Source organism: Rhopilema esculentum, chromosome 7, assembly GCF_057945365.1.
Source record: "Rhopilema esculentum isolate cy_ngs chromosome 7, ASM5794536v1, whole genome shotgun sequence".
In the NCBI taxonomy this organism is placed as follows: Eukaryota; Metazoa; Cnidaria; class Scyphozoa; order Rhizostomeae; family Rhizostomatidae; genus Rhopilema; species Rhopilema esculentum.
In genome coordinates, this window is record NC_142821.1 from 1,255,360 (window position 1) to 1,278,488 (window position 23,129).

General features: G+C 35.0%; 2 protein-coding genes across 5 annotated transcripts; both read right to left on the minus strand.

The window, feature by feature from the left end:
* Window positions 1–741: 741 nt before the first annotated feature.
* Window positions 742–3,976, minus strand: LOC135683574 (uncharacterized). The gene is made up of 3 exons (XM_065198873.2): window positions 3,801–3,976; window positions 1,836–1,891; window positions 742–1,471 (listed from the first exon to the last, which is right to left on the minus strand). The coding sequence occupies exons 1-3, from the start codon at window positions 3,904–3,906 to the stop codon at window positions 1,370–1,372; spliced, it is 264 nt and encodes an 87-aa protein (XP_065054945.1). The 5' UTR covers window positions 3,907–3,976; the 3' UTR covers window positions 742–1,369.
* Window positions 3,977–5,582: 1,606 nt separating this feature from the next.
* LOC135683566 (protein arginine N-methyltransferase 7) lies at window positions 5,583–22,129 on the minus strand. Of its 4 annotated transcripts, none has more exons than XM_065198862.2 (20): window positions 22,006–22,129; window positions 20,757–20,875; window positions 20,356–20,392; window positions 19,910–20,059; window positions 19,048–19,156; window positions 18,802–18,914; window positions 16,844–16,939; window positions 15,976–16,106; window positions 14,814–15,009; window positions 14,144–14,204; window positions 13,696–13,786; window positions 13,079–13,208; window positions 12,538–12,615; window positions 12,165–12,212; window positions 11,607–11,702; window positions 10,324–10,477; window positions 9,820–9,905; window positions 9,034–9,212; window positions 6,353–6,431; window positions 5,583–6,032 (listed from the first exon to the last, which is right to left on the minus strand). In XM_065198862.2, exons 2-20 carry the CDS (start codon window positions 20,846–20,848, stop codon window positions 5,877–5,879), a joined length of 2,082 nt encoding a protein of 693 aa, XP_065054934.2. In that variant the 5' UTR covers window positions 20,849–20,875; window positions 22,006–22,129; the 3' UTR covers window positions 5,583–5,876. The 4 variants fall into 4 exon arrangements, with proteins under 4 accessions (XP_065054934.2, XP_065054935.2, XP_065054936.2 ...); XM_065198863.2 differs by having other exon boundaries at window positions 16,844–16,935; window positions 18,798–18,914; XM_065198864.2 differs by having other exon boundaries at window positions 20,757–20,848; window positions 22,006–22,119.
* Window positions 22,130–23,129: the final 1,000 nt, after the last annotated feature.

The following is a 23,129-nucleotide window of genomic DNA, read 5'->3' on the forward strand; positions in this document are numbered from 1 at the left end:
GCTGCATGAATTATTATTATTCAAGCATTAGTTACTTGCAAGCAGGAACAAAAATAATGATTATAAGCATGAAGGACATGAACTGGACAGTAACAAGAAGAAATGGTGTGGTAGAAAGAGATGTTGATATTTATTTGGAGAAAAACTGTAAGACTGTTAAAGAGGAGCCTCCAAGTGAGAGTATTTGTCTTGAATCTCCAAAAGAATCTGAAACATAGATTATCCAATCAGAAAGGGTGAAGGAAAGAATCTTCAACTGAGCCAGGATCTAATTTGAATTCATACCCAGAAGAAAAACTTCAAAAAAGCCAATTTCTAGATGGTGGTTTTGATACTGGTTTTAAGTTTTATCTTATGTTTTTACTTAGCTGGTCAAAACTAACATATTTTCTTTTTGTTTGTTTCAAAAAGTCATGGTATTTGTGAATAAAATATCTCAATAATAATTAAAACAAGACACCTTGATCATTACATCAAATATTCATGTAAGCTGATCCATGTGGGCAGTTTGTCGCCCTTGTGAAAATTTCTTCATAAAAATTTAAAAATAGCTTTATATTGAGGTTGCTAATTCTCTTGAAATATTCCCTTTTTGTTCTCTTTTGAAATGCCAGATAATTTACCTAGCATTGCTGAAAAATGTCCCAACTGCAAGTTTTAGGTTCATAAGATAGGTAGATTTGGATTTATGAAACAAGTTCTTATTCAAAAAGAGAATGAAATTACCAGTTGAAAAGAGTATTTATGTTTATGTTTTCTCTTGTAACAATGCAGAATTGTTTACAAAATATTTTTTAAATTATCTATGCATAAAGAATATTTCTATGATTTGATTCGAACCCAGAGAACCCAGAGGTAAGCTTGTGATCAGGACATGTCAACTAAACACCTGAAAATTGGCAGTCCAAATTAATGTTCTTTACACTATTTTAATTGAATTGGCAGAATATTATCAGCAATTTTTTATCGATTTCAGATCTTATTATGCAATGCTGTTACATAACTTGTATTGTTTTGCAGACAGTGGCAAAAAATTAAGCATTTCATTTGCAAAGTAGACTCTTGAAGTTTTGTAATGACTGAAACATAGATGACATAGTTATGTCTTGGTTTGTTTGTCGAGAGCTCTTTTTACTTTTATTCTTGACATTGGATTTTCATTAATTGTTGTCTTTCAAAGATAAATTTAGCTATGTTCAATGGTGATGCATAGAAAATTCACTGGAAGGTCATTCATCCACCATTTATCCATATGCAAGACTTTTGCTATGTCTCACAACTTTGTATTTCACAGATCCCAGGTTTCCAAGTGTGGGTCATTGTGAATATCAGCACTGGACTGTAGGGTCGACAAAATTTTGGGATTTGCCTACTTTTTGCTCCTATCTTTTTGAACAACTCTAAGGTTGTCTGCACCTGCTTTTTCTGTCAGCTCTTTTTCCAAAGCTTTGTTATATTCCTTTTGAAGCAACTGAAAACAATATGGAGTAAACTAATTAAAACCTATCACAAAGCTAAACTGATGACAATAAACATGCATATCAAAAAAGTTGAAAAGAATGCCAAAAAAATGATCTGGTTTTCAACAAATTTCTTTCAATATCTTAATTTTGCAGAAAAATTCTGACTATGTTTGTTTGTTTTGTTTTGCTTTCTGTCACTATCTATTTATATTGCATTTTTCCACAGCAGTTTGCATTGTACCAGCTTAGTGTTCCAAAGTAATTTCTGATCTAAAGTAGTGTCAATAACTTTGTAATGTAACCTAAAACCCTAAACTGGATTCAAAGAGTTTAGACAAAATGCAAATGAGCACACAAACATTATGTTCTCACCTCTTTCATTTTTGCTTCTTCCTGCTTCTTCTTTTTCTTTGGTGCAATTTTCATGGCTAATGATGAAATATTTAAGATTATAATTAAAAATGAGCCTCCCCTTTTAGTGAAGAGAAACAATTCTTGGATTTTTCTGACAACAACATTTCGTTTTAAGCTTGTTACTGTTTTCTTGGCATGTTTACTTGATTGAAAGCCATCAGGCCATTGACTGAACAGACCTCAATTATCTTTTTCTGGCAGCACAAATCTCCTGTTAGTTTTGGTTAAGACCATGCAAAAATATAAACCTTCCCGTGCTTGCCCACAGCCTAGACTGGAAACTTTGTTGTGCACCTGCAATGTATATTGTCTGCATACACATCTATGCGCTTTTGCATACTGGCTGTGCAAAATCTGTAGATAATAACATTTACTATTATTAACTCTTAAAGATGCACAGTCAACCTACAAGGAAGCCTTTTACAGGGTCCTCTTTTGTTTATCAACATTGCACCTGCTCAATTTTACCAATTTCTGTGTCAGAAAATAAAATATGCTCGGTTACACCAGGAAGGTAAACATGACATAAACAAAGCTGCTGATGTCAGTCAGGACCCCGTTTTGTAGAATGCATACTAACGAATAGAAAGTTGCTAACGAATAGAAAGTTGTTAACTCCGCCATTTGCAAAGTTTGAAAACAATTTGTTCATGAAAGCTATGGGGATATGTGTAACTGCTTTTTGTTATCGGACATTCCATACAATCATGTCCCTGGATACACACTTTTTTTTATAAGGAACCTAACTCAAGCTCAAGGCCTGGTTCCAAAAGTTCCTTATTCATAGACCTCAAATCATCAAATTGTAGTACCAAGAGTTCCTTATCCGTAAAATGTTATACTGACTAGTACTACTGTTCGAAAGTCTCTTATAAGTAATTCTAATTAGCTACTAAATAAATGATGTTATTTTCTGTTGAATGAAATGAATTAGAAAATAACTCTCACTTTCAGTGTTTTGACTACAATAAGCCTTAACACTTAATAGAGAGAGGAGTGAGACAGCATATACGGAAACTACTCAATGAAGCACTTGACACACGAATAGCAAACAATCTGTAAGTATTGGTTGCAAATGAATGGAATCAGCTTTTTAGTTCTTGATGCTTGCAGTTATAAAAAATTTTCAAATTGAAAAGTTCCTTAGGGATTCATATTTAGTAGTATAAGTTCTTTAAATATTTCGGCCTTCTATGTGTAGGTTCCTTACAAAGTGGTTACTTATAGAAAAAACGTGTACAGCTTAATGCCTATGTAAATTGCATGGAATTTGAAGTTAATTCAAGAATGCCAGCCTTTCAAGAATCACACAACAGCACATTCTTTATTTTCTGACACAGAAAATCAAGAAATTGAACAGGGGCAATGTTGATAAACAAGGGAAGACCCTGTAAAATATAGAGGCTTCTTGTTGGTTGACAATGGGTCTTTGAAATAGCTAAGAATGTATGATTTCAGGCATGCAGTCTCAAATTTTCATAATAAATTTGTCTGCAAAAGAAACAAAGTTGCCAGTCTGGCCCACGACCCCACGAAATCAAATATTAAAGTTTCATATACGGCTTTTCTGTACTTTTTCATGCATTGCTATTCATGTTTTTCAATTAATCAGAGGATATAATCATTAACCTTGTTGCCGATGGTGTTAACGACGATATCACTGACATTGAAGTGTTTTGCTCCACTTCTGGTTATGGCCGCTTTACTATTATTGTACCGACGAGAAGGTGTGACAAGGAGAAAAATGATGGAGGAACATTACTGCATCAGCCTTTTGTGAGCCCACACTTTCTAATAATAAGCCCCCGCGTGTCTAAGAACTCGGGGACAGTGCTACTTTCAAATATATATTACATAGCCATGTTCAAAAGTGCATTCTAAAGATAGAAAGTCTCTGATGGTAGAAAGCATCAAATAACGTACCCCCTTTCTTCATACGCTGACTCTGCTTTTTCACCTTGTCTTTACTAGTTTTGATTTTGATATCATTTGGCTTTTTCGCCGTTAGCTTTCGAAGACCTTGAGGCATCTTTCACCGTGCTTTCACCTGATTCCTTCTTCGACAAGTCAAACTTAGGCCTTGGCCTCGTAGCTATATTTCTCTTGAAAACGAGGCTCAATAATCGTTTAATTGCGAATAAAAAATATTTCATAAATATTTTTAGGTACTTCTTGAACATACGTAATTGCAAAGATAATTCAGGACCACCATTTTTTCTAATAAAGGGGTAGAATCGTCTTGCTTACGACCATTCCTTCAAGTAGAGTTACTGTTCATTCATTAAGCGTTGTTATCAGTAGTAAATAAGGAACACCGCAACGCGACGAGAATAAACAACAACAAACACACAAATGAGTATGACTTTGAAATAAGTTGTTATCAGTGTCTTTTTTTCATAAAATACTGTATTTCATGAAATAAGAAAGTGCTAAACACTCTCTTATTGCTAAACTCTTGTTGCTAAACAGATAAAGACGTCAAAATTGATTCTTAAAAGCTGCAGGATAGTTGCAACTCTAGATTTTCCTTGGCAGTGAGTTCCAAGCCTTGGTTCCAAGTCATTTGGGAGTATTTTGTTAGAAATTCTGTGTACCCTAATGTTGTGGCGGTTCCTTTTATGGTACACATCAGGATGATATTCGTTTATAGAATTCGGGTGACCGTAAAAGTTCTCAAGAAAACTTCCTAAGGTAAAAAAGTTTGGAGTTTGTGTTTTTTAAATTCTCCAATATGCAATGAAAATTGTGTTGTTGAAGACAAACAAGAGGTACATAAATCTAAAATAAAATTTAGCATGCTATCAGCAACTTTTTGCGGATAAACTCTTTGTGATAGTCTATGCAAAAATTTCCTGGGAGGAAGAGAAAAATATAATTATTTTCCCTAAACTGTCACTGGTAAAAATACCCGTAAATGTTTTGTTAAAATTTACATTCAGAAAAAATCAGAGCCAAGTTGTTGGGAATTCTGTACATAAGTACACAGGTATTGTATTAGATTATTTGGCGTATAGAAAGCCAATTCAGTTCAGTTAATATTAGTTTGCTTCTTGCTCCTTTATGTTGCAAGAGAGTGTACTTTTTTGAGCTTCAGCAAAGCATCAGATTGCGTCACGTCAGCTAAGATCGCGTACAAGATAACATATTGTCTCCAGACCATCACCTCATCTTTGATACCGACTGCAATTTAACAAATACTTAACAAAGATAACATCAACTCAAAAGACCATATTTTTGATAGATTACTGTACATAATTGGCAATTTTTAAAATTGAAAATAAAATCATTACAGTATATGTGAAACCAGTATAATATGCACCTTAAAAAAACTGCAACGGAGTAGCGTCTATTTAAAAAACAGTAGCGACTATTGTCACGTTACTTGCTACAGTATCGCTGTTGTCTATTCTAAGGGGCATGGCTAGAGGAGAGAAACCAGCATAGAGTACAGGCAGGGGATCAAAACATCAGTTAAATTACAAAGCATTACCACAATCAAAAGCGTTGAAAGGGCAGAAAGTGAGTGGATGATTCCCTCTCCCCTTGCAATACTGGTATCCTTGTAAAAAAAGGAGGGCCACAGCACAGTAGCAGGCTGCTCGACGGACTCCGATAGAAATCTTGCAGGTGAAAAATCAATTTAAAATGTAGTATATAAGGAGCACCTCAACGCGCCGAGAATAAACAACAACAAACACTCGTAAATCAGTTTTGGCTAATATTTCGTCCCGGCACACGGGGCTTCATCAGAGCAAAATTCAATTGCATACTGGTATACGTGGCTGGAAGAGGTACCAAATAGGCTTGGACTACCTTTAAATTCTTCGACCTTTTGAATCATCACTAACATTGGATCCTTATAGATAACAGGAGCCTTCTATAGGGTAGAATACCATAAGCCACAAGGTTTCACATTTTTAACCTGAAACATTATTTGCCTCCTCATAATAGGAAAGAAATATTACTCTGAGATATGGAGCAAAATGACAGTCTATAAGCTCAAACACGTTCATTTTGATACTGAAACAAAAGATTGCATGACTCGGCTTCAAAAACCACGCGGTACTCGATTTCCTGTTTGTTTGTGACTGTAATAGGATCTTTCAGTAGAACAACTCCTTGCTTAGAGTACTTCACCCATCGCCCTTTTTGGACCTAAAATAACATGAAAAATTAACATCAACAGCAGTAGCTGCACAGTCATAAATACTGTTTGGAAAATTCATGCTATATATTAAAATAGATGAAGTGTTGGTCTTTACAGGCCTGGCAATTTGGTGAATTTTGGAGTATATGAGCATTGTGGCATCAATACAACGACACTACCCTCTGCACATTCTTATATTCACAACACTACAAGCAACTTTGGTGGCTGCAACGGCTAGGCAAAAAAATTGCAAGTCAGCCTTAATCATGGTGGTAAGATTTGCCAAAGTGAAGCACTTCACAGAAGACCAGCAAAGCAATGCACTCACCTCGTAACCAGTGCTCCAGTGTAGATCTTCGTCTAACCAAAAATCTACCCACGCTACAAGGGCATGCATCACTCCATTTCTAGAAAACGAAAAACAAGACTGACAATAATTGCCGAGAAAGAACTATTAGAAAATGTCTATAAGCCTGCCTGGGCTTCGAATATAATGATATGCTGCCCTAGGGATGGTGACAGGATGCAATCTTATCTCCTGCCCTCAAACAAAAGGAATACTAAAAAATAATTGATATAAGTGGCGTTTGTTACATTTCTAAATAGGTAACTAAATATTTTGGAGCTTCTTGTTGCTACTGGACACAACATGCAATTGAGACCTTGGGGGGTTGGGTACATGTCATTTACTATGCATATTGAATAGGATCTCAAGTCTTTTTAGACGATCAGGGCATTTAACCACTTATTATCTTACAGGAAAAACTTCGTTTACATAAAAAATCTGGCTTGAAGTACATTGTAAACCTTGATTTGACTTTGATAACTATCACCGTCATTTATATTGCTCTAGCAATTATTCAGCTGCTGGACACGATTTTTTTTAATAAATTATTTATTCCTCACCCAAACCACTCCAATACTAGCCTTACGAAAACTCACATTTTACGTGAAATTATTCAAATTTGGCTGATCCTTACCAAGACCCTTTGGCTTTCCGTTAAGCAGATGTACAAATAATCACAAATATCATATAAGCCAAAAACCCATTAAGTGGCGTTCTTTGAGTTTTTAAACAGCAAATATAAATTAAAGACAAACACGAATAAAAAAATCGATGATAAATTAATTACAAATATGTTATTTTGCAAGTGATGTTTGACATAGTACTAGTGGTGAGATTAACGCGTATTTTTGGGTAACCAAATGACCGTCTCGATGAGTTAGCGATTTCCTCAGACTCAACATGTTCAAGAGAATTGCTGAATAAAAATAAATATTGAAATCTTAACTCGAATTTTTACACGATTCTTAAACAATATTGCTTAGTTTTTAGAAGTGTTCAAGAATAGCACTGTCAATGCTTGGTGTGCATGAATTGATTATCAAAGATTCTAAAGATTATCAAAGATTCTAAAGATTATCAAAGATTGCCTCAAATCTCGCCGGATAAGTGATTGAGGTGGTTGGGGAAATTTACTTCTCCGTGTAAATGCCTTAAATACTGAGAACTCAAACACATTATCTATCTGGAGTTTCAGCTAACCGGTTTTGGCAATGGATGCATTTCGCCAAGCAAGTTACTTTTTATCTGAACTTGTCGCGTTGACGGGAATCATCTTGAATGCGTCTCAAATCGCAAAAATGCTACAGGCTAAAGGGAAGAAATCGGCTTTTGAGATCACAATCCTTAGTCTTTCTACAGCAGATTTTTGGAGTTCAGTCTTTACAGTTTCTAACAATGTTTATTGGCATTTGAAGAGCAACTGCTTGGCATCACAGAAACCTAGTTTAGATTTTGTATCTCAAATTGGCTTGCAATTTGGGATTCTTTCATCGATATTTCACTTAGTGTTTATCGCAACGCAGCGAACCTTTGCTGCCGTTTTGCCACTAAAATTCCGCCTGCATTTCACGATCAGCTTTTGCAACGGCTGCTTGGTCGTAATTTGGGCCCTTTCTTTCGGGTTAAGTGCTGTTAATGTTTTTGCAATCACGAAGGCAGATATTATCGGCTATATCTGCGTTATTTCAGAGGCGTCTCTACTCGTTACATACACTATAACTTGCTATATTATCAAGAGGCAAAACAGAAAGGCCAGAGTATTGTCAAGCCAGAGCCACACAAGGAAATCAACGGTACGAGCTGCATTTCTTCATTCAATATCTGTTACTTTTGCCTTCATTTTGTGCACGTTGCCCGCCGCTCTCTTCCATATCAACGTCCTTAGAAGGGTAAGTTCCACCGACTATTTGTACGAATGGGCTCGTTGGATGTTCTACATGAACCCTACCCTTGACTCAGTCCTTTATTTTTATTTCAAGACAAAGCAAATAACAACACCTCAGTCACGTACAGTTTTACCCGTCAAGGCTTTTCAAGCTCCTGCAATTTAGAGAGTGCCAGGGGACAAGCATCGAAGAAGAACTGTTTGACCAATAATTAGTCAAGACAGGCACACTGGAAACCTGCAATGGAGCAGCAAACATCATCTGCACACTGATTCGATGAATTTGTAATCTGTCATGTGTGCTTTATGTTATTACCTAAATTATATTTGCAAAATTCAAGCAGCCTTGTCCACTCTGATACGCTCTGATTCAGATGCTTAAACACTTTCAAAGAACATGTTTCAAACAAGTACACAAGTTTGAAAATTGCAAAAAGAAACAAATATTTCCATATCATTACTGCACTGCACATGAGCTGCATATGACTATTAACCTAAACCCCCAAATTGTCTCTATTGACTCTGTTTAGGAAGGAAAATCGGTATACACCCTACTATTATTAAAGTTTCGATTCAAAAAACTTTAGATAAAAAAATATTTTCACAAAGGTTGACGACCTAAGTTGTAAAATGCATAATCCATTGTTTGCGAAAAAAGGGAAACTCCCTCTCTTACACAATTCACCATTGGCTGGAAAACCTTGCAGATTAAAGGAAACGAAAAACCGTACCAAGATCAATCGTCATATCCTAGGCCTACAACAGAAAAACAGCCTACCGAACGATTTTTGTTTTCCCATTGAATTCCAGATTGCGTCGAGGAATCGGATTCGAAAAATCGAAAGTTCCTGCATCGTGGATCTCTGACAAAACTGCATGGTCATATTCCCAAATGGCATATGGTTCGGCTTCGTAAAGAGCTCCAAACTCGTCGGAATGGTCGGGTTGTAATGCATCCTAAAAATAAATGATTGTTTTTTTTGGGAAAATTGGTATTTTTCGAACAATTGCTTATTTTATTCGATAGTTAACGAGTATTTAAACTGGATACTTCAGACTACAACTGTAATAAATGTCTGTCAAGTAAGGTAAAATGAAAACCAGAGAGAAAATTAAGGGCACTAAAACGAAAGAGGCGTGTGAGAATATCAAGAAAGGGCAGCTTTATAAGGGAAGAGGATTAAAATCGCAAGAAGTAAATTAGATGTAACACTTACCATAAAAAATTGATTTAAAATGGAATTCATCTTACACTAAAGGGGCGAAACCGCCGTAAAAGATTGGTCAAAGACCAAATAATTTCATCACTTTTTGGGTAGAGTTTGTTAAAAAAGTTAATTTTACTGCATGCATATCTCATCGAAAGCCATCTTAAGGTGCGGATAAAAAATTATACTTCAAAATTTAATAATTCTAGCATTTTTTCTTTTTAAATTTTTTTTTAAAAAACTAAATTGATATCGTTCGTGACTGATTACAAAAAGAAAAACTACTGGAGTCTCGTTTGAAAGACTTATACTTTAAGGAAGCAACAAGAAAATTTGAATTTGTTATTTCGACAAACCTTTATTATCCGATCGAATGCATCTAGCTTGAACCCTTCTATTGATCCTACTGGTTTTCGGACTTTCCATAAGTCTTTGAACTCCACTAGAGCAATAAAACATAATACGATGAAGTCTCGACTGGCTAAATGGTGCAAGAATAAAAGGCAAATGTGAGTACAATAAAAGATTTTTATGTAGGGGAAGTTCCCCTAGGGAAGTGCCTATTAAAAAAGGCATCTGTCCTAGCCAGAACATGATAATGAAGTGTGGCCACTGGCCAGTTTCTTTCCTCAGTGCCTTTAGCCTATCCGAAGGTCGAGCCTTGATATGAACCTGGGAGCTGTGTGGTGACTATTGGCTAATACAAGATAAATGCCTTAAGTCATATTGTCATTATAAAATCATACCATACTCAAATCATATCTTCAATAGTATCACTGTCATTGAAACCTTGCATTGTCTTCGTATACACAGGGAACAAATTTTGACAATGTAACCTAGAAAAACTTAAATGAAGATACCTGCTGCTAATTTCAAAATCCCCTTTTGAGGTATTACTGTTGGTTGGTGCCCCAGTGTGTTTTGAAAAATCTTGGTTAAATAATACCAGAACGTTAAATGCTCCCATGGAAAAAGACTTGTCGAGAAAAATGGTTCCACCAAAACTGCATCAAACTAGAGAAGAAAGCAAGATCTGAAAATTTAATAGAAACAGAAAAGCAAAGGTTTTGAAAGTTTTCAACTTAAAAAGAAGAGAGGGACGTTTGTAGCAAGTTGAAAACAAATATGAATATTCGAGCGTTCAAATAGAGGAAGGCATAAACCAGTGTTATAAATAACGGCATTATCTGACACCTGGCTAAAAAGTTGTGTTTCTTTTTGAGAACCTATCAAATGGGGCAAAAATTTACTGCTAGATGAAAATATTGAATCAAATTGCTCGGCATAAATTGGTAACAAAGTATTTACAAGAAATGTTTCCTTGGTTTGCGTTTTAAACTTAAGTAATTAACATTTCTAGGGCTATATATCCCTTGCTAAAATTGCGCAAGATATAATCTATTTCACCTAATATTTTCCGTAAAAATATTAAATGAGAATTCTCTTCCAACACTGAAAATGTTCTGGGAACCCAGTACGCAGGCTCCGACACTTTTTGCATCTCTGTCCTGAAGTATAGCCCAAAAACAAGGAAAATTTTGACTTTAACATGTTGCTAAAGTCATTGCAATCTTAGCTTTCTTTCTGCTACATTTTCCATGTGAGCAATATCTTTTGATAGGAGTTTTATAAGATAAAACAATATAGAATCCTGGATTGAGAAGGCCTTTTACAAATTGATTTGCCGCTGACATGAATCAAGCAATAAAATTGCAATCTATCATAATTATCCATATTTATCATATATATCATATTTATCATATATATCATATTTATCAAATTTATCATATTTATCATATTTATCAAATTTATCATATCTATCATATTTATCAAATTTATCATAATTATCATATTTATCATATTTATCATAGCATGTTGCTTGCACGCTATAGAGTAAATTTTTTTCTTCCAAAATTCTGCAAAAACACAACTTACAATGTAAAACACAAACAGATACATTCCTTGAAATGTCAACTGCCTTAATAATGGTTAAAAGACAATTCTCAACAAACATCCTCTATCAAAGTTCAGAACTTGAACAGATGTGTTGCATAACAACTGATTTTGACATATTTTCGTTGAGTAGCAAATCAAAGGTCGCCATCAGGAATATTTTACATGCCATGTGCATAATGATCGATACCTCGGTTGATTTCGAAAGATTGGTAAAATCATCGTCGTTTAAATTTCTTTTGTTTGATATTTTGATTTTGTCTTGCAGCCCGTTGAGTGTGGATAACTACAAGCAACAAATAATATTAATAGAATCATTGAATATTGGTAAATATCAGACAAAGCATAGCCGCTTAACTATAGGAAGAAAGAATATTAGGACTATTAAGGTAAAAATTACTATAAAGTTCAACTTTAAACTGCAAAGAGGCCTTCTAGCAAGCAGCAAGTCATAGATGGGCACCAACTACAATAATCGATTATCGACAGAAATATTTGTAAACCAAGTAAAACTGCAAGCAAGTTAAACAAAAAAATACCTTAATTTGTTCATGTATTCATTTAACGTCAAAACATAAAAATTGGCCACTTATGGCTCTAAACTAAAGTTTCCTGATAGACCCTGTATTTCTGTAATGCATTTTCCATTAATTTGACACCACTTGAAAACATTCTTCGGTAATTACATTCCTATTTCCAAAATTAACAATCATCTGGAGGAGATGTTGGCAAGTTTTTTGCACATTACCTTTGCTATTAGATTCCCTGACATCTGTGAAAATTCAATGTATGTAACCTAAAAGAATCAATTTTCTTAAACATGCGACGTCTTTATTACAAAGACTATGTATAGCAAAGACTTATAAAGAGTAATATGATAAAACCCTAGATTAAGACAAGGATATTGGACGATTGAAGATATTACGACAAAAAACGACAATATTTCCTTTCTTGAGTAGGAATTGCCTTTAACCTATTTTATAAACGTTACCATGACAAATCGAATGTGAGTATGCTCATCAGGTTCATCACAACATGTCTCAGTTTCAATCGCATAAAAAAACGGCAACTTCGTAAAAGGCCAGGATATAACAGAAAAAACAGTGCCTCTAAATTGATACCTGATTTGCGAATTTTGCAGCAAATAAAGGAAGAAGTGATACATCACCAAGAACCAGCACATTTGTTAACTGTTTTTGCTAAAAATTAACAAAAATTAAATCAAAAATTATTTTTGCTAAAAATTAATCAAAGACAAATTTATTCGGTTTTGTAATAAATCTGACAAACCTGGAGGCAGACATGACAAATCTATAGATAAATTTTGTAATATATAGCTTTCAGCAAAAAAAATCTATCCAGCAATTTGAAAAGGTTTTTCGGAAAAGGTCGCGTCAGAAAATTCAGAATATTCTAGCATGAACCTTGCTAACGGTAGCCATACATGTGTCTGACGGAAGTCTTTTTGCCTCCTAATAATTCTTTGATTGATTTCTCTAGCTAAAAGCTAAGCAACTTTTCTCTCTTTACCGCTCTCTGCATAACACTGTCATAATTCGCACGCCTTTCACGCGTTCTCTGATACAGAAAATAGGTTACACTAAATAATTACAAGCATTTTTGCTCAGTATTGTTGCCTGTATAGAAGTGGCAAAAAATTACCTTACTTAAGGCATTGGAGTAAACATTCCAAAAGTCTCTGTTATTAGACATGGAGAACCTTTCTCTGCTCCAAACAGTGTGCAATCCACAAGTGCAAACTGGGCGATCTACACCAGCAGACAGTTTTTTACTGGCAAGACAAATTAAAAATATATAAATAATTGGGGGAATCATAAGTACCGTGCCTTATTGAAAATAAAAAAACATATTCAATTCAACAAAAATCATCCTTCAGCATTCACTACATTTTTCTCCTAATTACAATTCCTTGTTAATCCTTAAAATGAGCAGTAAAAAGGGATATATATCATAAAGATACAACATGTTATTCCCGTATTTTTAATGCTCCTCTTATTTTACTTTGTGCATTTTGAAAAAGGAAAATTTCAAATAACACCATTCCATTGAACAATAAAAGAGGGAGTGTAAAAACCGCACACATGATGCTAGCGTTCACATTCAGCTTGAAACTGGCAGTGTATCTTAGAGCCACCCTGTTATACATATCAAGATGTATATACCAATTAAAGAAATAATGAATGAATAAAGCAATCAGACGATAAAGCTGGTGAGACGGAGCTAATGGCAAGAGATTGATACCTTGAATTATGACCCACCTTAATAATGATCCTTCGCAAGGTTTCTCAGGTGTCATGTCAAACCAAAAACAATAGTCGTCACGATGAAGAGTCAGGGCAAATTTCTGGCCTAAAACACGAACATAAAACGCAAAAAGCTTATCAAAAATGTATTTTAACAGACAGAAGGAGAGCTGAATATGACATCAGTACAACAAATTCGTATTTTAGATAATACTCATTGATGCATTGTCAAAAGTAAAAGGATCTGTACGCCCTACATTAAAATCTCTAAGAGCATTCCTAAAACGATTAGACAAAAGTTGCTTAACCATGTATTCAGGATATAAAGCCAAACAAATTCATAGATTTACAAATTATAATTCATATATCATTCATAGTTTTTGGCCTTGAGGCAAGGCAGAGCCAAAATATCGCAAAATTTTATCCTTAGCTAAACTCAATAAGATTAAAAAAATTAAAATACCTTTAACGACATAGAGCTCTTCTCTTAGATAATAAATAGCCTGCATCCAATGATCTCGCCACTAAAATTTAAACAAAAATAAAACGGTGCCTTATCAATTTCCGGCTTTAAAACTTTGACAAAAACTGAATACAGAAAAGACAATAAAAAAAAAAATATATGTCAATAGACAGCATAACCAACTAGGATAGATATTTTTCTCTTAATGATGAAATTGATAAAAAAATTTCTCTTGTTTGCTTAGCACTCCGTTACTTTGCATAGCAATATGCAGACATCCTATGGCCTAAATTCCGACAATTTTCGCTAACTTTTTACTCTAAAACCCAAAAATAGGAAGCTTCCCGAATTAACGATTACAAACAGGTACGGTCTTGGGGTTAACACACGTTTCAAGAGGGCGTAATAATTTTTATTGACTGTCTTTTTCAGTACACAAGCCCCCCCCCCCCCCACACCCTCCTCAAAAAAGATATAAAAATTTTTTGTTTACAATGGACAATCCTTTTTGTCTTATTGTTGGCAAAAAACCCAACAGTACCTTCCCAGTAATTCTATCCTTCCTGCGGTACTCTTTTTCTTGGAGGAGCCTTGAAATTGAAGATATTGAAGATAATCAACAATTCATATTTTGAAGTAAATAAAAAGAATAAAAGACGTAAAATCTCACAATAACTTTATCAGGGCAGAGTGAAGAGCATTTTGGAGCCATACTTAATGTAAATTCTTCATCTTCATCAAGAGACAGATCCCACCATAAAATGATGCAGTGTACGCAGCCAGATTCAGTTGCTTCGATTTCCAACTGGTAGATCGTCTGTTCCAATTGAGTGGCAAAGGCATTTGGTTTTGCATTGAAGTCGAACCTGGTGATACAAATATTTAGGCTACCAGAAAAGAAATAAACAAATTACCAAGTTCATATAGTTTGATGGTAAATTGACAAATTATGACACGTATACTCATTCTTTCGTAATCATAATCCTGCATTGTGCAATGCTGAAATCTTTCAACACCAAAACTCTTTCTTACATAAATAAATATCCGTATTGCTCTTATTACTGCAAAATAGACTGCTTGGAGGTGATATTCCTTGCCGATTGTTTGTGAACATGATTCCAGGTCTTCGTTGGTTCTAGATACACTCAGAAGATGATCACTATCTTTTTTTCAGTGGCTTAGCTTGTAACAAATGATGTGCAACAGTTACTTCTCTATAGAAAGAGCAAGGCGTCTTAGTAGATGATTCAGTAGAAAGCTATAAATTATACTTTCAAGAGTAAATTTATTCAAAAATGTCAATCTTTTAGTTTATCTGATACCGCATACACAAACACCGCTGTCCCTTAATGTTCATATAAAGCGTGAAGCTTCTAGAAGTAACTTAGTAGGCAACCTTCAGTCTTAAAGATAATGGTGTACGCATTAAATAAAGTCAGATGAGTCCGGGTGTGACTAAACAATACAATTCTTGAACGAACTAACTTACATCCCAAGTAAACATGATAAAGCATTAATAAACCTCTTTATCTCGACCTTGCAAGGAATTTCAAATAAATTTGAATCAAGGAAATATGACACATCGAGCTACTACTAATACTACAATTTCTAAAACTGTTGACCTTGTTATTACTTCTGACTTTGATCCAGGAAATATCCTTAACTCTAAGTTTGCAAAACAAACACTGCTTGCTGAACAGCGTTGAAAATCAGATGATAACCAGATTATGAAGAAGTACGGTACAGTAGGGTAATTCAATTATGCATTCTGTTGTCAAAGATATCATTTCGACAAGCCTCTAGTGATTTTTAGAAAGCAAAACACAAATTACCTGACAGCTTCAATGCAGTTTGACATCACCCTAAGATCGTCAACTTGGTCAACGTGGAGTTCATCTGTTGCAGCTGTTCCTTGGCATTCATTAAGAGCTGCCATCGTTTTCAGAGATTTGAGATCAGAAAACTGAGCGAAAGCAAACATATAGAATCAATTTCGTCAAGTAAAGCAGGGAGGATATTGTTATTGGGGGGTACCTTCATCTGAGAACAGAGGGAACAGAAAAGATGGTATATTCAAAACGCAGGATTTTGGAGGACCATGCTCCCTCAAGGGCGAGGGTAGCTGACAATACCCCTGTTAATACGAGTTTTTTTCTAGACAGGGGTATCGACAACAATGGTAGGAGAAATTAACACTTTCTTGCTCATTCCTTGCCCAGAATTCAAAGCGGACTGAAATTTAGTGACCGTAAGATAATACTAATGATCTCCAAGGATTATGTACTAGAGCGAATGGCTAAGGACAATTAACCCCCTCTCTATATCCAGTGACGTGGCCAGGATGATTAGACTGGGGGGCAAAGGCGAGTTGAGCAAAGGGAGAATTGGGGGTTCACACCCTTTTAAACGCTAGAAAACGCCCTTTTTCAAATATATTTTTTGCCATTGGGAGGGCGTCGTATTTGGCCTGAATCACTATGTGTAAAAAAACCTTTTTCAGGCAACAAAACCTCATTACAGCTCTTTTCGTTAACATAAGCATTTCACAGAAACTTCATATTTGAAGAATGAGAAAGATAGTTTAATTGCCAAGTCCGAAATTTGAAAACTTGCCAATCAAAGTTCCTCATTCTTACTGTTACTCCCTTCTTAATAAGTATTTTTCACTGCCTTAAATCAATTTTATTGTTTCAACATTACCTCAACATTCCCAAGCTTATGTCTCTTCCATAGATTCTGGCTCTCGGCAGCTTGAATAAATACCTTCGCCGTTGCAGGCACGACTTTGCAGTCTTCCTACAAATGCAAAGGACGAATACAATTAAAGACTGGTTTCAAAGTAATCTTAACTATTTCTTGCCATTTTAACAATACAGTCTTCTTAAATTTATACAATACAGTCATTTATGAACTTTTTCAGTACAGTTATTCAATACAGTTACTTATGGTCTTTTTCAGTTTAGGTTTCAGTAACGGACCATGACCCCGCGGTGAGGGTTCAAATTTTTGGGGATAAGAGATTCAATGGAAATTGCCCTCAACACTTTCTTACAAAGAGAAGTTCATACACACTAGATTTATAAATTTAACACAAGTTCTTCTGTCCCATTTGCTGAATCCTCTCGCTGATTTTCAAACCGATGATTGTACTTCACCACTTAGCTTTTGCCTATTGTAGATATTTAACAACGTCAGCACAGAGACGACCATTAAATATCGCAGCACAGTGACGAGTATCACACACGTTTACAAATCATGCAGTCTTATTTGTTGGTGCCTTTTATTCAGTATTTTTTAACTTTTAACGCAAGAAGGTCCAAGTATTTCAATTATGTGTTTACATATAAACCTGTCAAGGACAAATACCCGGTGCAAATATCCGACTCATCAACCAAGCCACAAAGTCTTCCAAAAGTGAAAGGTCTATCAGCTTTAAACCAATTCCTTTGAACCAATACAATTTCTTTTTAAAATCCAATTTTATCTTTGTTTTGCTAATTGAAATTCAATTTATGCAGTGGAAAATAAATCAAAAACGTGTTTTATTGACTTGAACATACTCATAAACAGCCAAAAAATGGATATAATATAACTTTCTTTGGTTGTGTAAAATGCAGTTTTCAAAATGGCTCATAATACACTAAAGTAGATTGCATGTTCTACAAAGAAAGCTGATTTGAAATAAACTGTACTACTGAATTGAATTGAATCGACAAATTAAATTACAAACAACGGAGATCTCCCAACAAACGACACCACCAAACAACCACCCAGTACAAAGGGGAAATGCATTTACCAAAAATAACAGATAAGGCTTTAAACAACTCCAAAGCAAATTAAAACAGCTTCTCGGCAATAAATAATAGCGTTTTGTTCAACTTAAAAAGGGTCGTCGATACAATGGATTCTGACAGAAATATGTAAAAGTTAGCTCTTTAGGTCTTTAGATGTTAGTTTAGGTCCTCTCAAACGGTTCAAAAACTACATAACGATGAGAGAACAATAGATGACAAAGATTGCGTCGAAAGATATTTAGAGTGGTATATCACAGGGATCGTATCTAGGGCAAATGCTATTCACACTTTACGTACATGACATTCAGAGTTTTCCTGTAACGTATATGTAGACGTCACTAGTATGACACATTCGAAAGAAGAGTCACTCTCAAATGATTTGAGAACTGAACATACAAACATTTCAGATTGAATGCGGCAAAACCCGCTACACTAACATTCAACCTAAAAAACGATCCCTAGGTAGAGTAGCGTTTTATTTATCATTTAACTAGCATTACTGTGTACTTTTTTTCTTCTTAGTATGCTTTACAGAATATGTTTTGAAATATTATAGCTAATTGGGTTTTGCGGGTAAACTGATCTAAATTAATAGGAAATAGAATAAAAAGAGCAAGATGATTTTAGTTAGGGCAACAGAAACACCGCTATTTTATTGGGCTCTTCAGCTGGCTTTGAGCTCTCATATAGGCCAAAACCAATACTCGTCCAAATTTCAATTGGCTGATATTGACTTACATATGAAAATGATCTTTATTTACTGCCATCCAATTCATCATCCTCTAATGAATGTTGACTTGAAATAAACTCTGAAGCACCCAAAGAAAGATTTGAAACTGAAAATGAAATAAGTTTGAAACTTGCCGTCAAAAGATGCTCCTTTGCATGCTTTAAAGTAGGGAGCACTCCTTCACCAATCAATTCGCTGTCAAAGATTTCAGTGACAAGAATATTCGCTCTCTCCATCAGATCTTTTTCTGGGGAAACAAAAGTTTTTCTGGACAATGTGCCTCTGGAAAAAACTATCAATCAATGGGTAAAAATGAGGCAGATGCTGGAAATTTCGGAGGTTAATTCAAATATTAATATTAATTAACAGAATTAACTTACCTTTTCCAACAAGCATTTCTGTTGATCTTTTATCAACTATTTTGATTTTGCTCTGAAGTTCATTTCTCTCCACAACATTGTTGGCTATTTTTGCCATTGGCCTAAAAACCTAATAAAAATTAAAGAAAAAATACAAAGCATAAGACCAGTGTTTCTTGTGTCAATCTTGAAAACAAATCAATTTTATCTCAGGACTAAATTTATCATTCTTATCAGTCCCACAGACAACGTATAGGGCTATAGGGTTGACATGTGACATGTGAGATGACCCCTGATGGAGTTTGCTAAAAGTTTGACAAAAACAGACATCGTTAGCTGGGGCATCAAAAATGAAATTTCTTACAATTATTTAAAGTACAGTTAAAATTAGGCTTGCTTAAACCAAAGCACCAAGTCTTATCCTTCCTTTACTGGACCATGTCTACATTGAACATAAAACAATCTGCCCAGTTATTATCTGTATATTAACCTGCTTTCTTAATAGCTCATCAGCTCTGCTTAAGAAAAATCTTAAGTCCCTCCACCCATTATGGTTCAAAGAGCTGCCAACAAGGACAGACAACAAACAGTACTTCACTTTCTCAAATAGCAGAGTTTTATGGCCCTCCTTGTGTAATATGGGGCAAGAAATACCACAGCACAAAAACAGTGGAGCTTGGTGATGTTCTTATCTCTTCAATTTTTTGTTCTTTCCTTCCTCAACATGAAATTTAAAAGCTTTTCAATACATTAAAGCCAAATCAAAAGGAAGCACATCAACTTGATTCTAGTCTGAAATATTAAAATGTCTTTCTAAGTTCAGTTTTATGCTATAGATTGATTGAGGTTGGAAAGCAATAAATTTTGAAAGCATTATTCATACTTCACAAGCTGTAACAGACTGAGCTCCACATGAGGCAGCCATCATTGCTAAAATACCACTGCCAGTTCCAATGTCAAGGACATGGGAAGCATGTCCAGCCTCTTTGATTTTATGAATTGTTTTTTTTATGGCTTCGTGGTACTTTTTATTCTATAAAAGAGGCAATTTTTATGATTTTTCAACTTTGGTAATAACAAGGCAATGAATAATAAATGTTCTTTCTTAAGCAACAGAACTTTGATAGGGAAGTAGAAAAAAAGTTAAATGATTGACCTTATTTATTTCTTATTTATTACACATCTACAAGTAGCCATCATATTACAATGAGTAATTAGGTGCCTTTATTCTAATGCTTGCTTTAAGATATAAAGTAAGCCACCCTTTTGATTTGTCATTTAGCAACAGAAAGGGGAAATAGATCACAACAGTGACAATGACAAACTCACTCTTTCAACGTCATGAAGCATTCCAGCATAAGTGGACCTGAAAACAAAAGTGCTAATTGATGTAATATGAACTTCTTAGGCGTGATGAAATGCCTTTGAGCCTGAAAGAAAACTGCCATGTCCTGTTTGTAAAATTCAGAATGCCCTCATCCATCTAGACAAAAATTTAAAGTTCTACTCACCTTTTTGGATATAACCTAATGTTACATATAAGTGAAAGATTGCTAGATTAAAAGAAAAACTTAAGAATGATCTTATTGCATTGCTAAAAATTATTTCTTGTATAAAAACCAAATATGATCCCAGAAATATTTGAATAAAGATCATATTAACAGATCAAATATTCATAATTTTGTATCTTTAACAGCACAAAAGCCAAAATCATATTTTCCAAAATTCACCTTGCAAGTTCATGTTTAGCATCATCATCTTCTGTTTCTTTGAATAGCCATTCTGCAGTGCCAGTTACTGGGTTATCTTTCAACACAAACATCTTTAAACCAATGTACAGCCAGTCAAACTTAAAAGTATGGGAAAATACATTTTCTAAAATATGTACAAAAAACATGTTAAAAGATTGCAGAGTATGCATCAAAAGGTGAAAACTTATAAAGAAATGTTGCACCTTTTAGAGAAGGCCGTCTTGCCGAGTACCTACAGATAGGTGATTTGTTGAAACAGGAACTTGTTGATAGCCTATGGTGATAGGATGGCTGAGAGGATAGCATAGTGGTTAGGGTTGCTGCAGATCCAAGGGTCTATGGTTCAAGTCCCTGACATGACCAAACTTTCAATCAGAGTGAGGAGAGCCACCAGCTCTCTGTATTTCCCGGCATAGGAATCAAGATGTGGTCACATCGAGAGAAAGGAACAGGACACTGCTTGATAAGCACAGCTTCTCGGTGTCTTAAAAACTACCTTAAGATGCTAGGTGGCGAATACAAAAAATACAAAAAATCTACCTAGCCTCTAGAGGCAGCATCCAACTGCTTAACACTTGCTTAACAAGAGTTTTCCACTGAATTCTTCTCAAAACTGACAGAATGGCACTTTGTAGAGTTAGGTCACATATTCTAAAGTTTTTTTCTTCTGGAAAATAACATTATATATAGCACTGAAATTTTAAGGGCTACACCAAAAAACCCTTCCATTCTGCAGTGGCTGCCAGCAACCCTTGCTAAACTAACAAATTCATCATCAACAATTTTAGAGGCCACTGAAATTTCAGTTCTTGTACATACTAAGTACATATCAAGTGACAACAATGTCAACCTGATGATGTTTTATTTGTACAGCTAACTTTGCAACCTTACCAAGGATAAGTGTCTCAGGTTTCATGTCTTCAGAGGGTTTGGTTTGACCTTGTGATCTAACAACATGGCAAAGATGATCTAAAAAATGCTACAGGATTACCAAACTTAGGTTTAAAGGCTTCGAATTAGATCTACATATATAGCTAACTAAAAAAATAAAAGTGGTTAGAAAAGTAAAATGATATGGGAAAATGATAAGTCAAATCAGGAAAAACAAAAATTTGCAGTTTTGAAAACTCCTTTTGGATCTTCCATCAAAGATCTCTTTAAAGTTGGCTTACTTTCCATACAGGTCTTCCCGGTTATTGAGTATGACATCGATATCATAATAACTTACATTAATAGTTCATTCTCATACCACTCATTTGCGTCACTTCATGGACCTGGGCTTTTAAATCTTTGCAGTGCCTTGACCACCCTCGTGGTCACTTTTTGTGCTGGGTAACTTAGGCCACTGCAGCCTCGCTGTGATGATAACATTTCGCGCGCGAAATTTGACTCAGTGAAATGTTTAAAATGGTCAGTCAACGCGTTAAACATTGTGGGTCTGCTTTTCAGCACAGTATGAAGCGGAATACTTCTTAAACGAGGAATTCAATTTTAAAGAGAGAAAGAAATTATTATGCACATATGGCTCATTGATATCATTTTAATACTATTAAAGTGATATCAATGAGCAATGTGACAGTGAAAACTGATTCGATGGGAAAACAAGCAACCTTATAACTTGTTGTTTGTATAAAATATTGAGAGGATTTTAACGGATTCTTATCCTTTTTGTTGTTCATGATAACTAGTTCAGTTCCTTGTCACTCGCGTATTTCTAAGTTGAGCCAACAAAAAACACAGTCTGCCGGCCGGTACTTTGAAATTATGTTTGAGACAAAATTTTTGTTGGGGAGTAAAAGAGTTCATGGTCTGCTCTTCATACAAAAATTATCAATTTTTGTGCAAAAGCTACCAGCCATAAAACTTTACTGTTTAATGCTCTCTGGACTCCTTCCCACGAAGCCATAGGCATGTTGGGCATTTGACATCCCGCCCTATCGTTAACATTTGTCTATCACTTGTGCTATCTAGTATCTTTCTGGTTGAAGAGCTTGAATGGAAGCAACAGGAACATCAATTAATGAATTAGAATAAATAAAAGGATGCTTTGCTGCCAACATATGGCGTCGACTTTGAAACGACACTTGAATATCATATATCAGATAAATCATTTTGATGGCTGTTGGCTATCACGATATGGAAGATGCGCATGTTTGAAAAAATTGATACACAAAATAGAGTTCAGAAATAATTTTATAAATTTTAGCTTATCAAAGCGACCTTGAGGTATAGTCGAACAGGCCCTTGGTGGGAAATTGTTTAATTGCCAGCCTCAAGTACAAACCGCAGTTTGAACTCTAACTTTTTAATTGGGAAAGAGAAAGAAATGACCCAGAAATGAACTATTTCTGC

Excerpts from the sequence above, each read along its gene's own strand:
- LOC135683566 (XM_065198862.2), bottom strand. The coding sequence starts at position 20,848 with ATGTTTGTGTTGAAAGATAACCCAGTAACTGGCACTGCAGAATGGCTA. Across the intron at positions 20,060-20,355 it reads TGCTTCATGACGTTGAAAGA|AATAAAAAGTACCACGAAGC; the intron begins GTGAGTTTGTCA and ends CCTCTTTTATAG. Across the intron at positions 6,432-9,033 it reads GGGAAAACAAAAATCGTTCG|AAATGGAGTGATGCATGCCC; the intron begins GTAGGCTGTTTT and ends TTCGTTTTCTAG.
- LOC135683574 (XM_065198873.2), bottom strand. The coding sequence starts at position 3,906 with ATGCCTCAAGGTCTTCGAAAGCTAACGGCGAAAAAGCCAAATGATATC. Across the intron at positions 1,892-3,800 it reads TCAGCGTATGAAGAAAGGGG|CCATGAAAATTGCACCAAAG; the intron begins GTACGTTATTTG and ends TTTCATCATTAG. Across the intron at positions 1,472-1,835 it reads AAGAAGCAAAAATGAAAGAG|TTGCTTCAAAAGGAATATAA; the intron begins GTGAGAACATAA and ends TATTGTTTTCAG.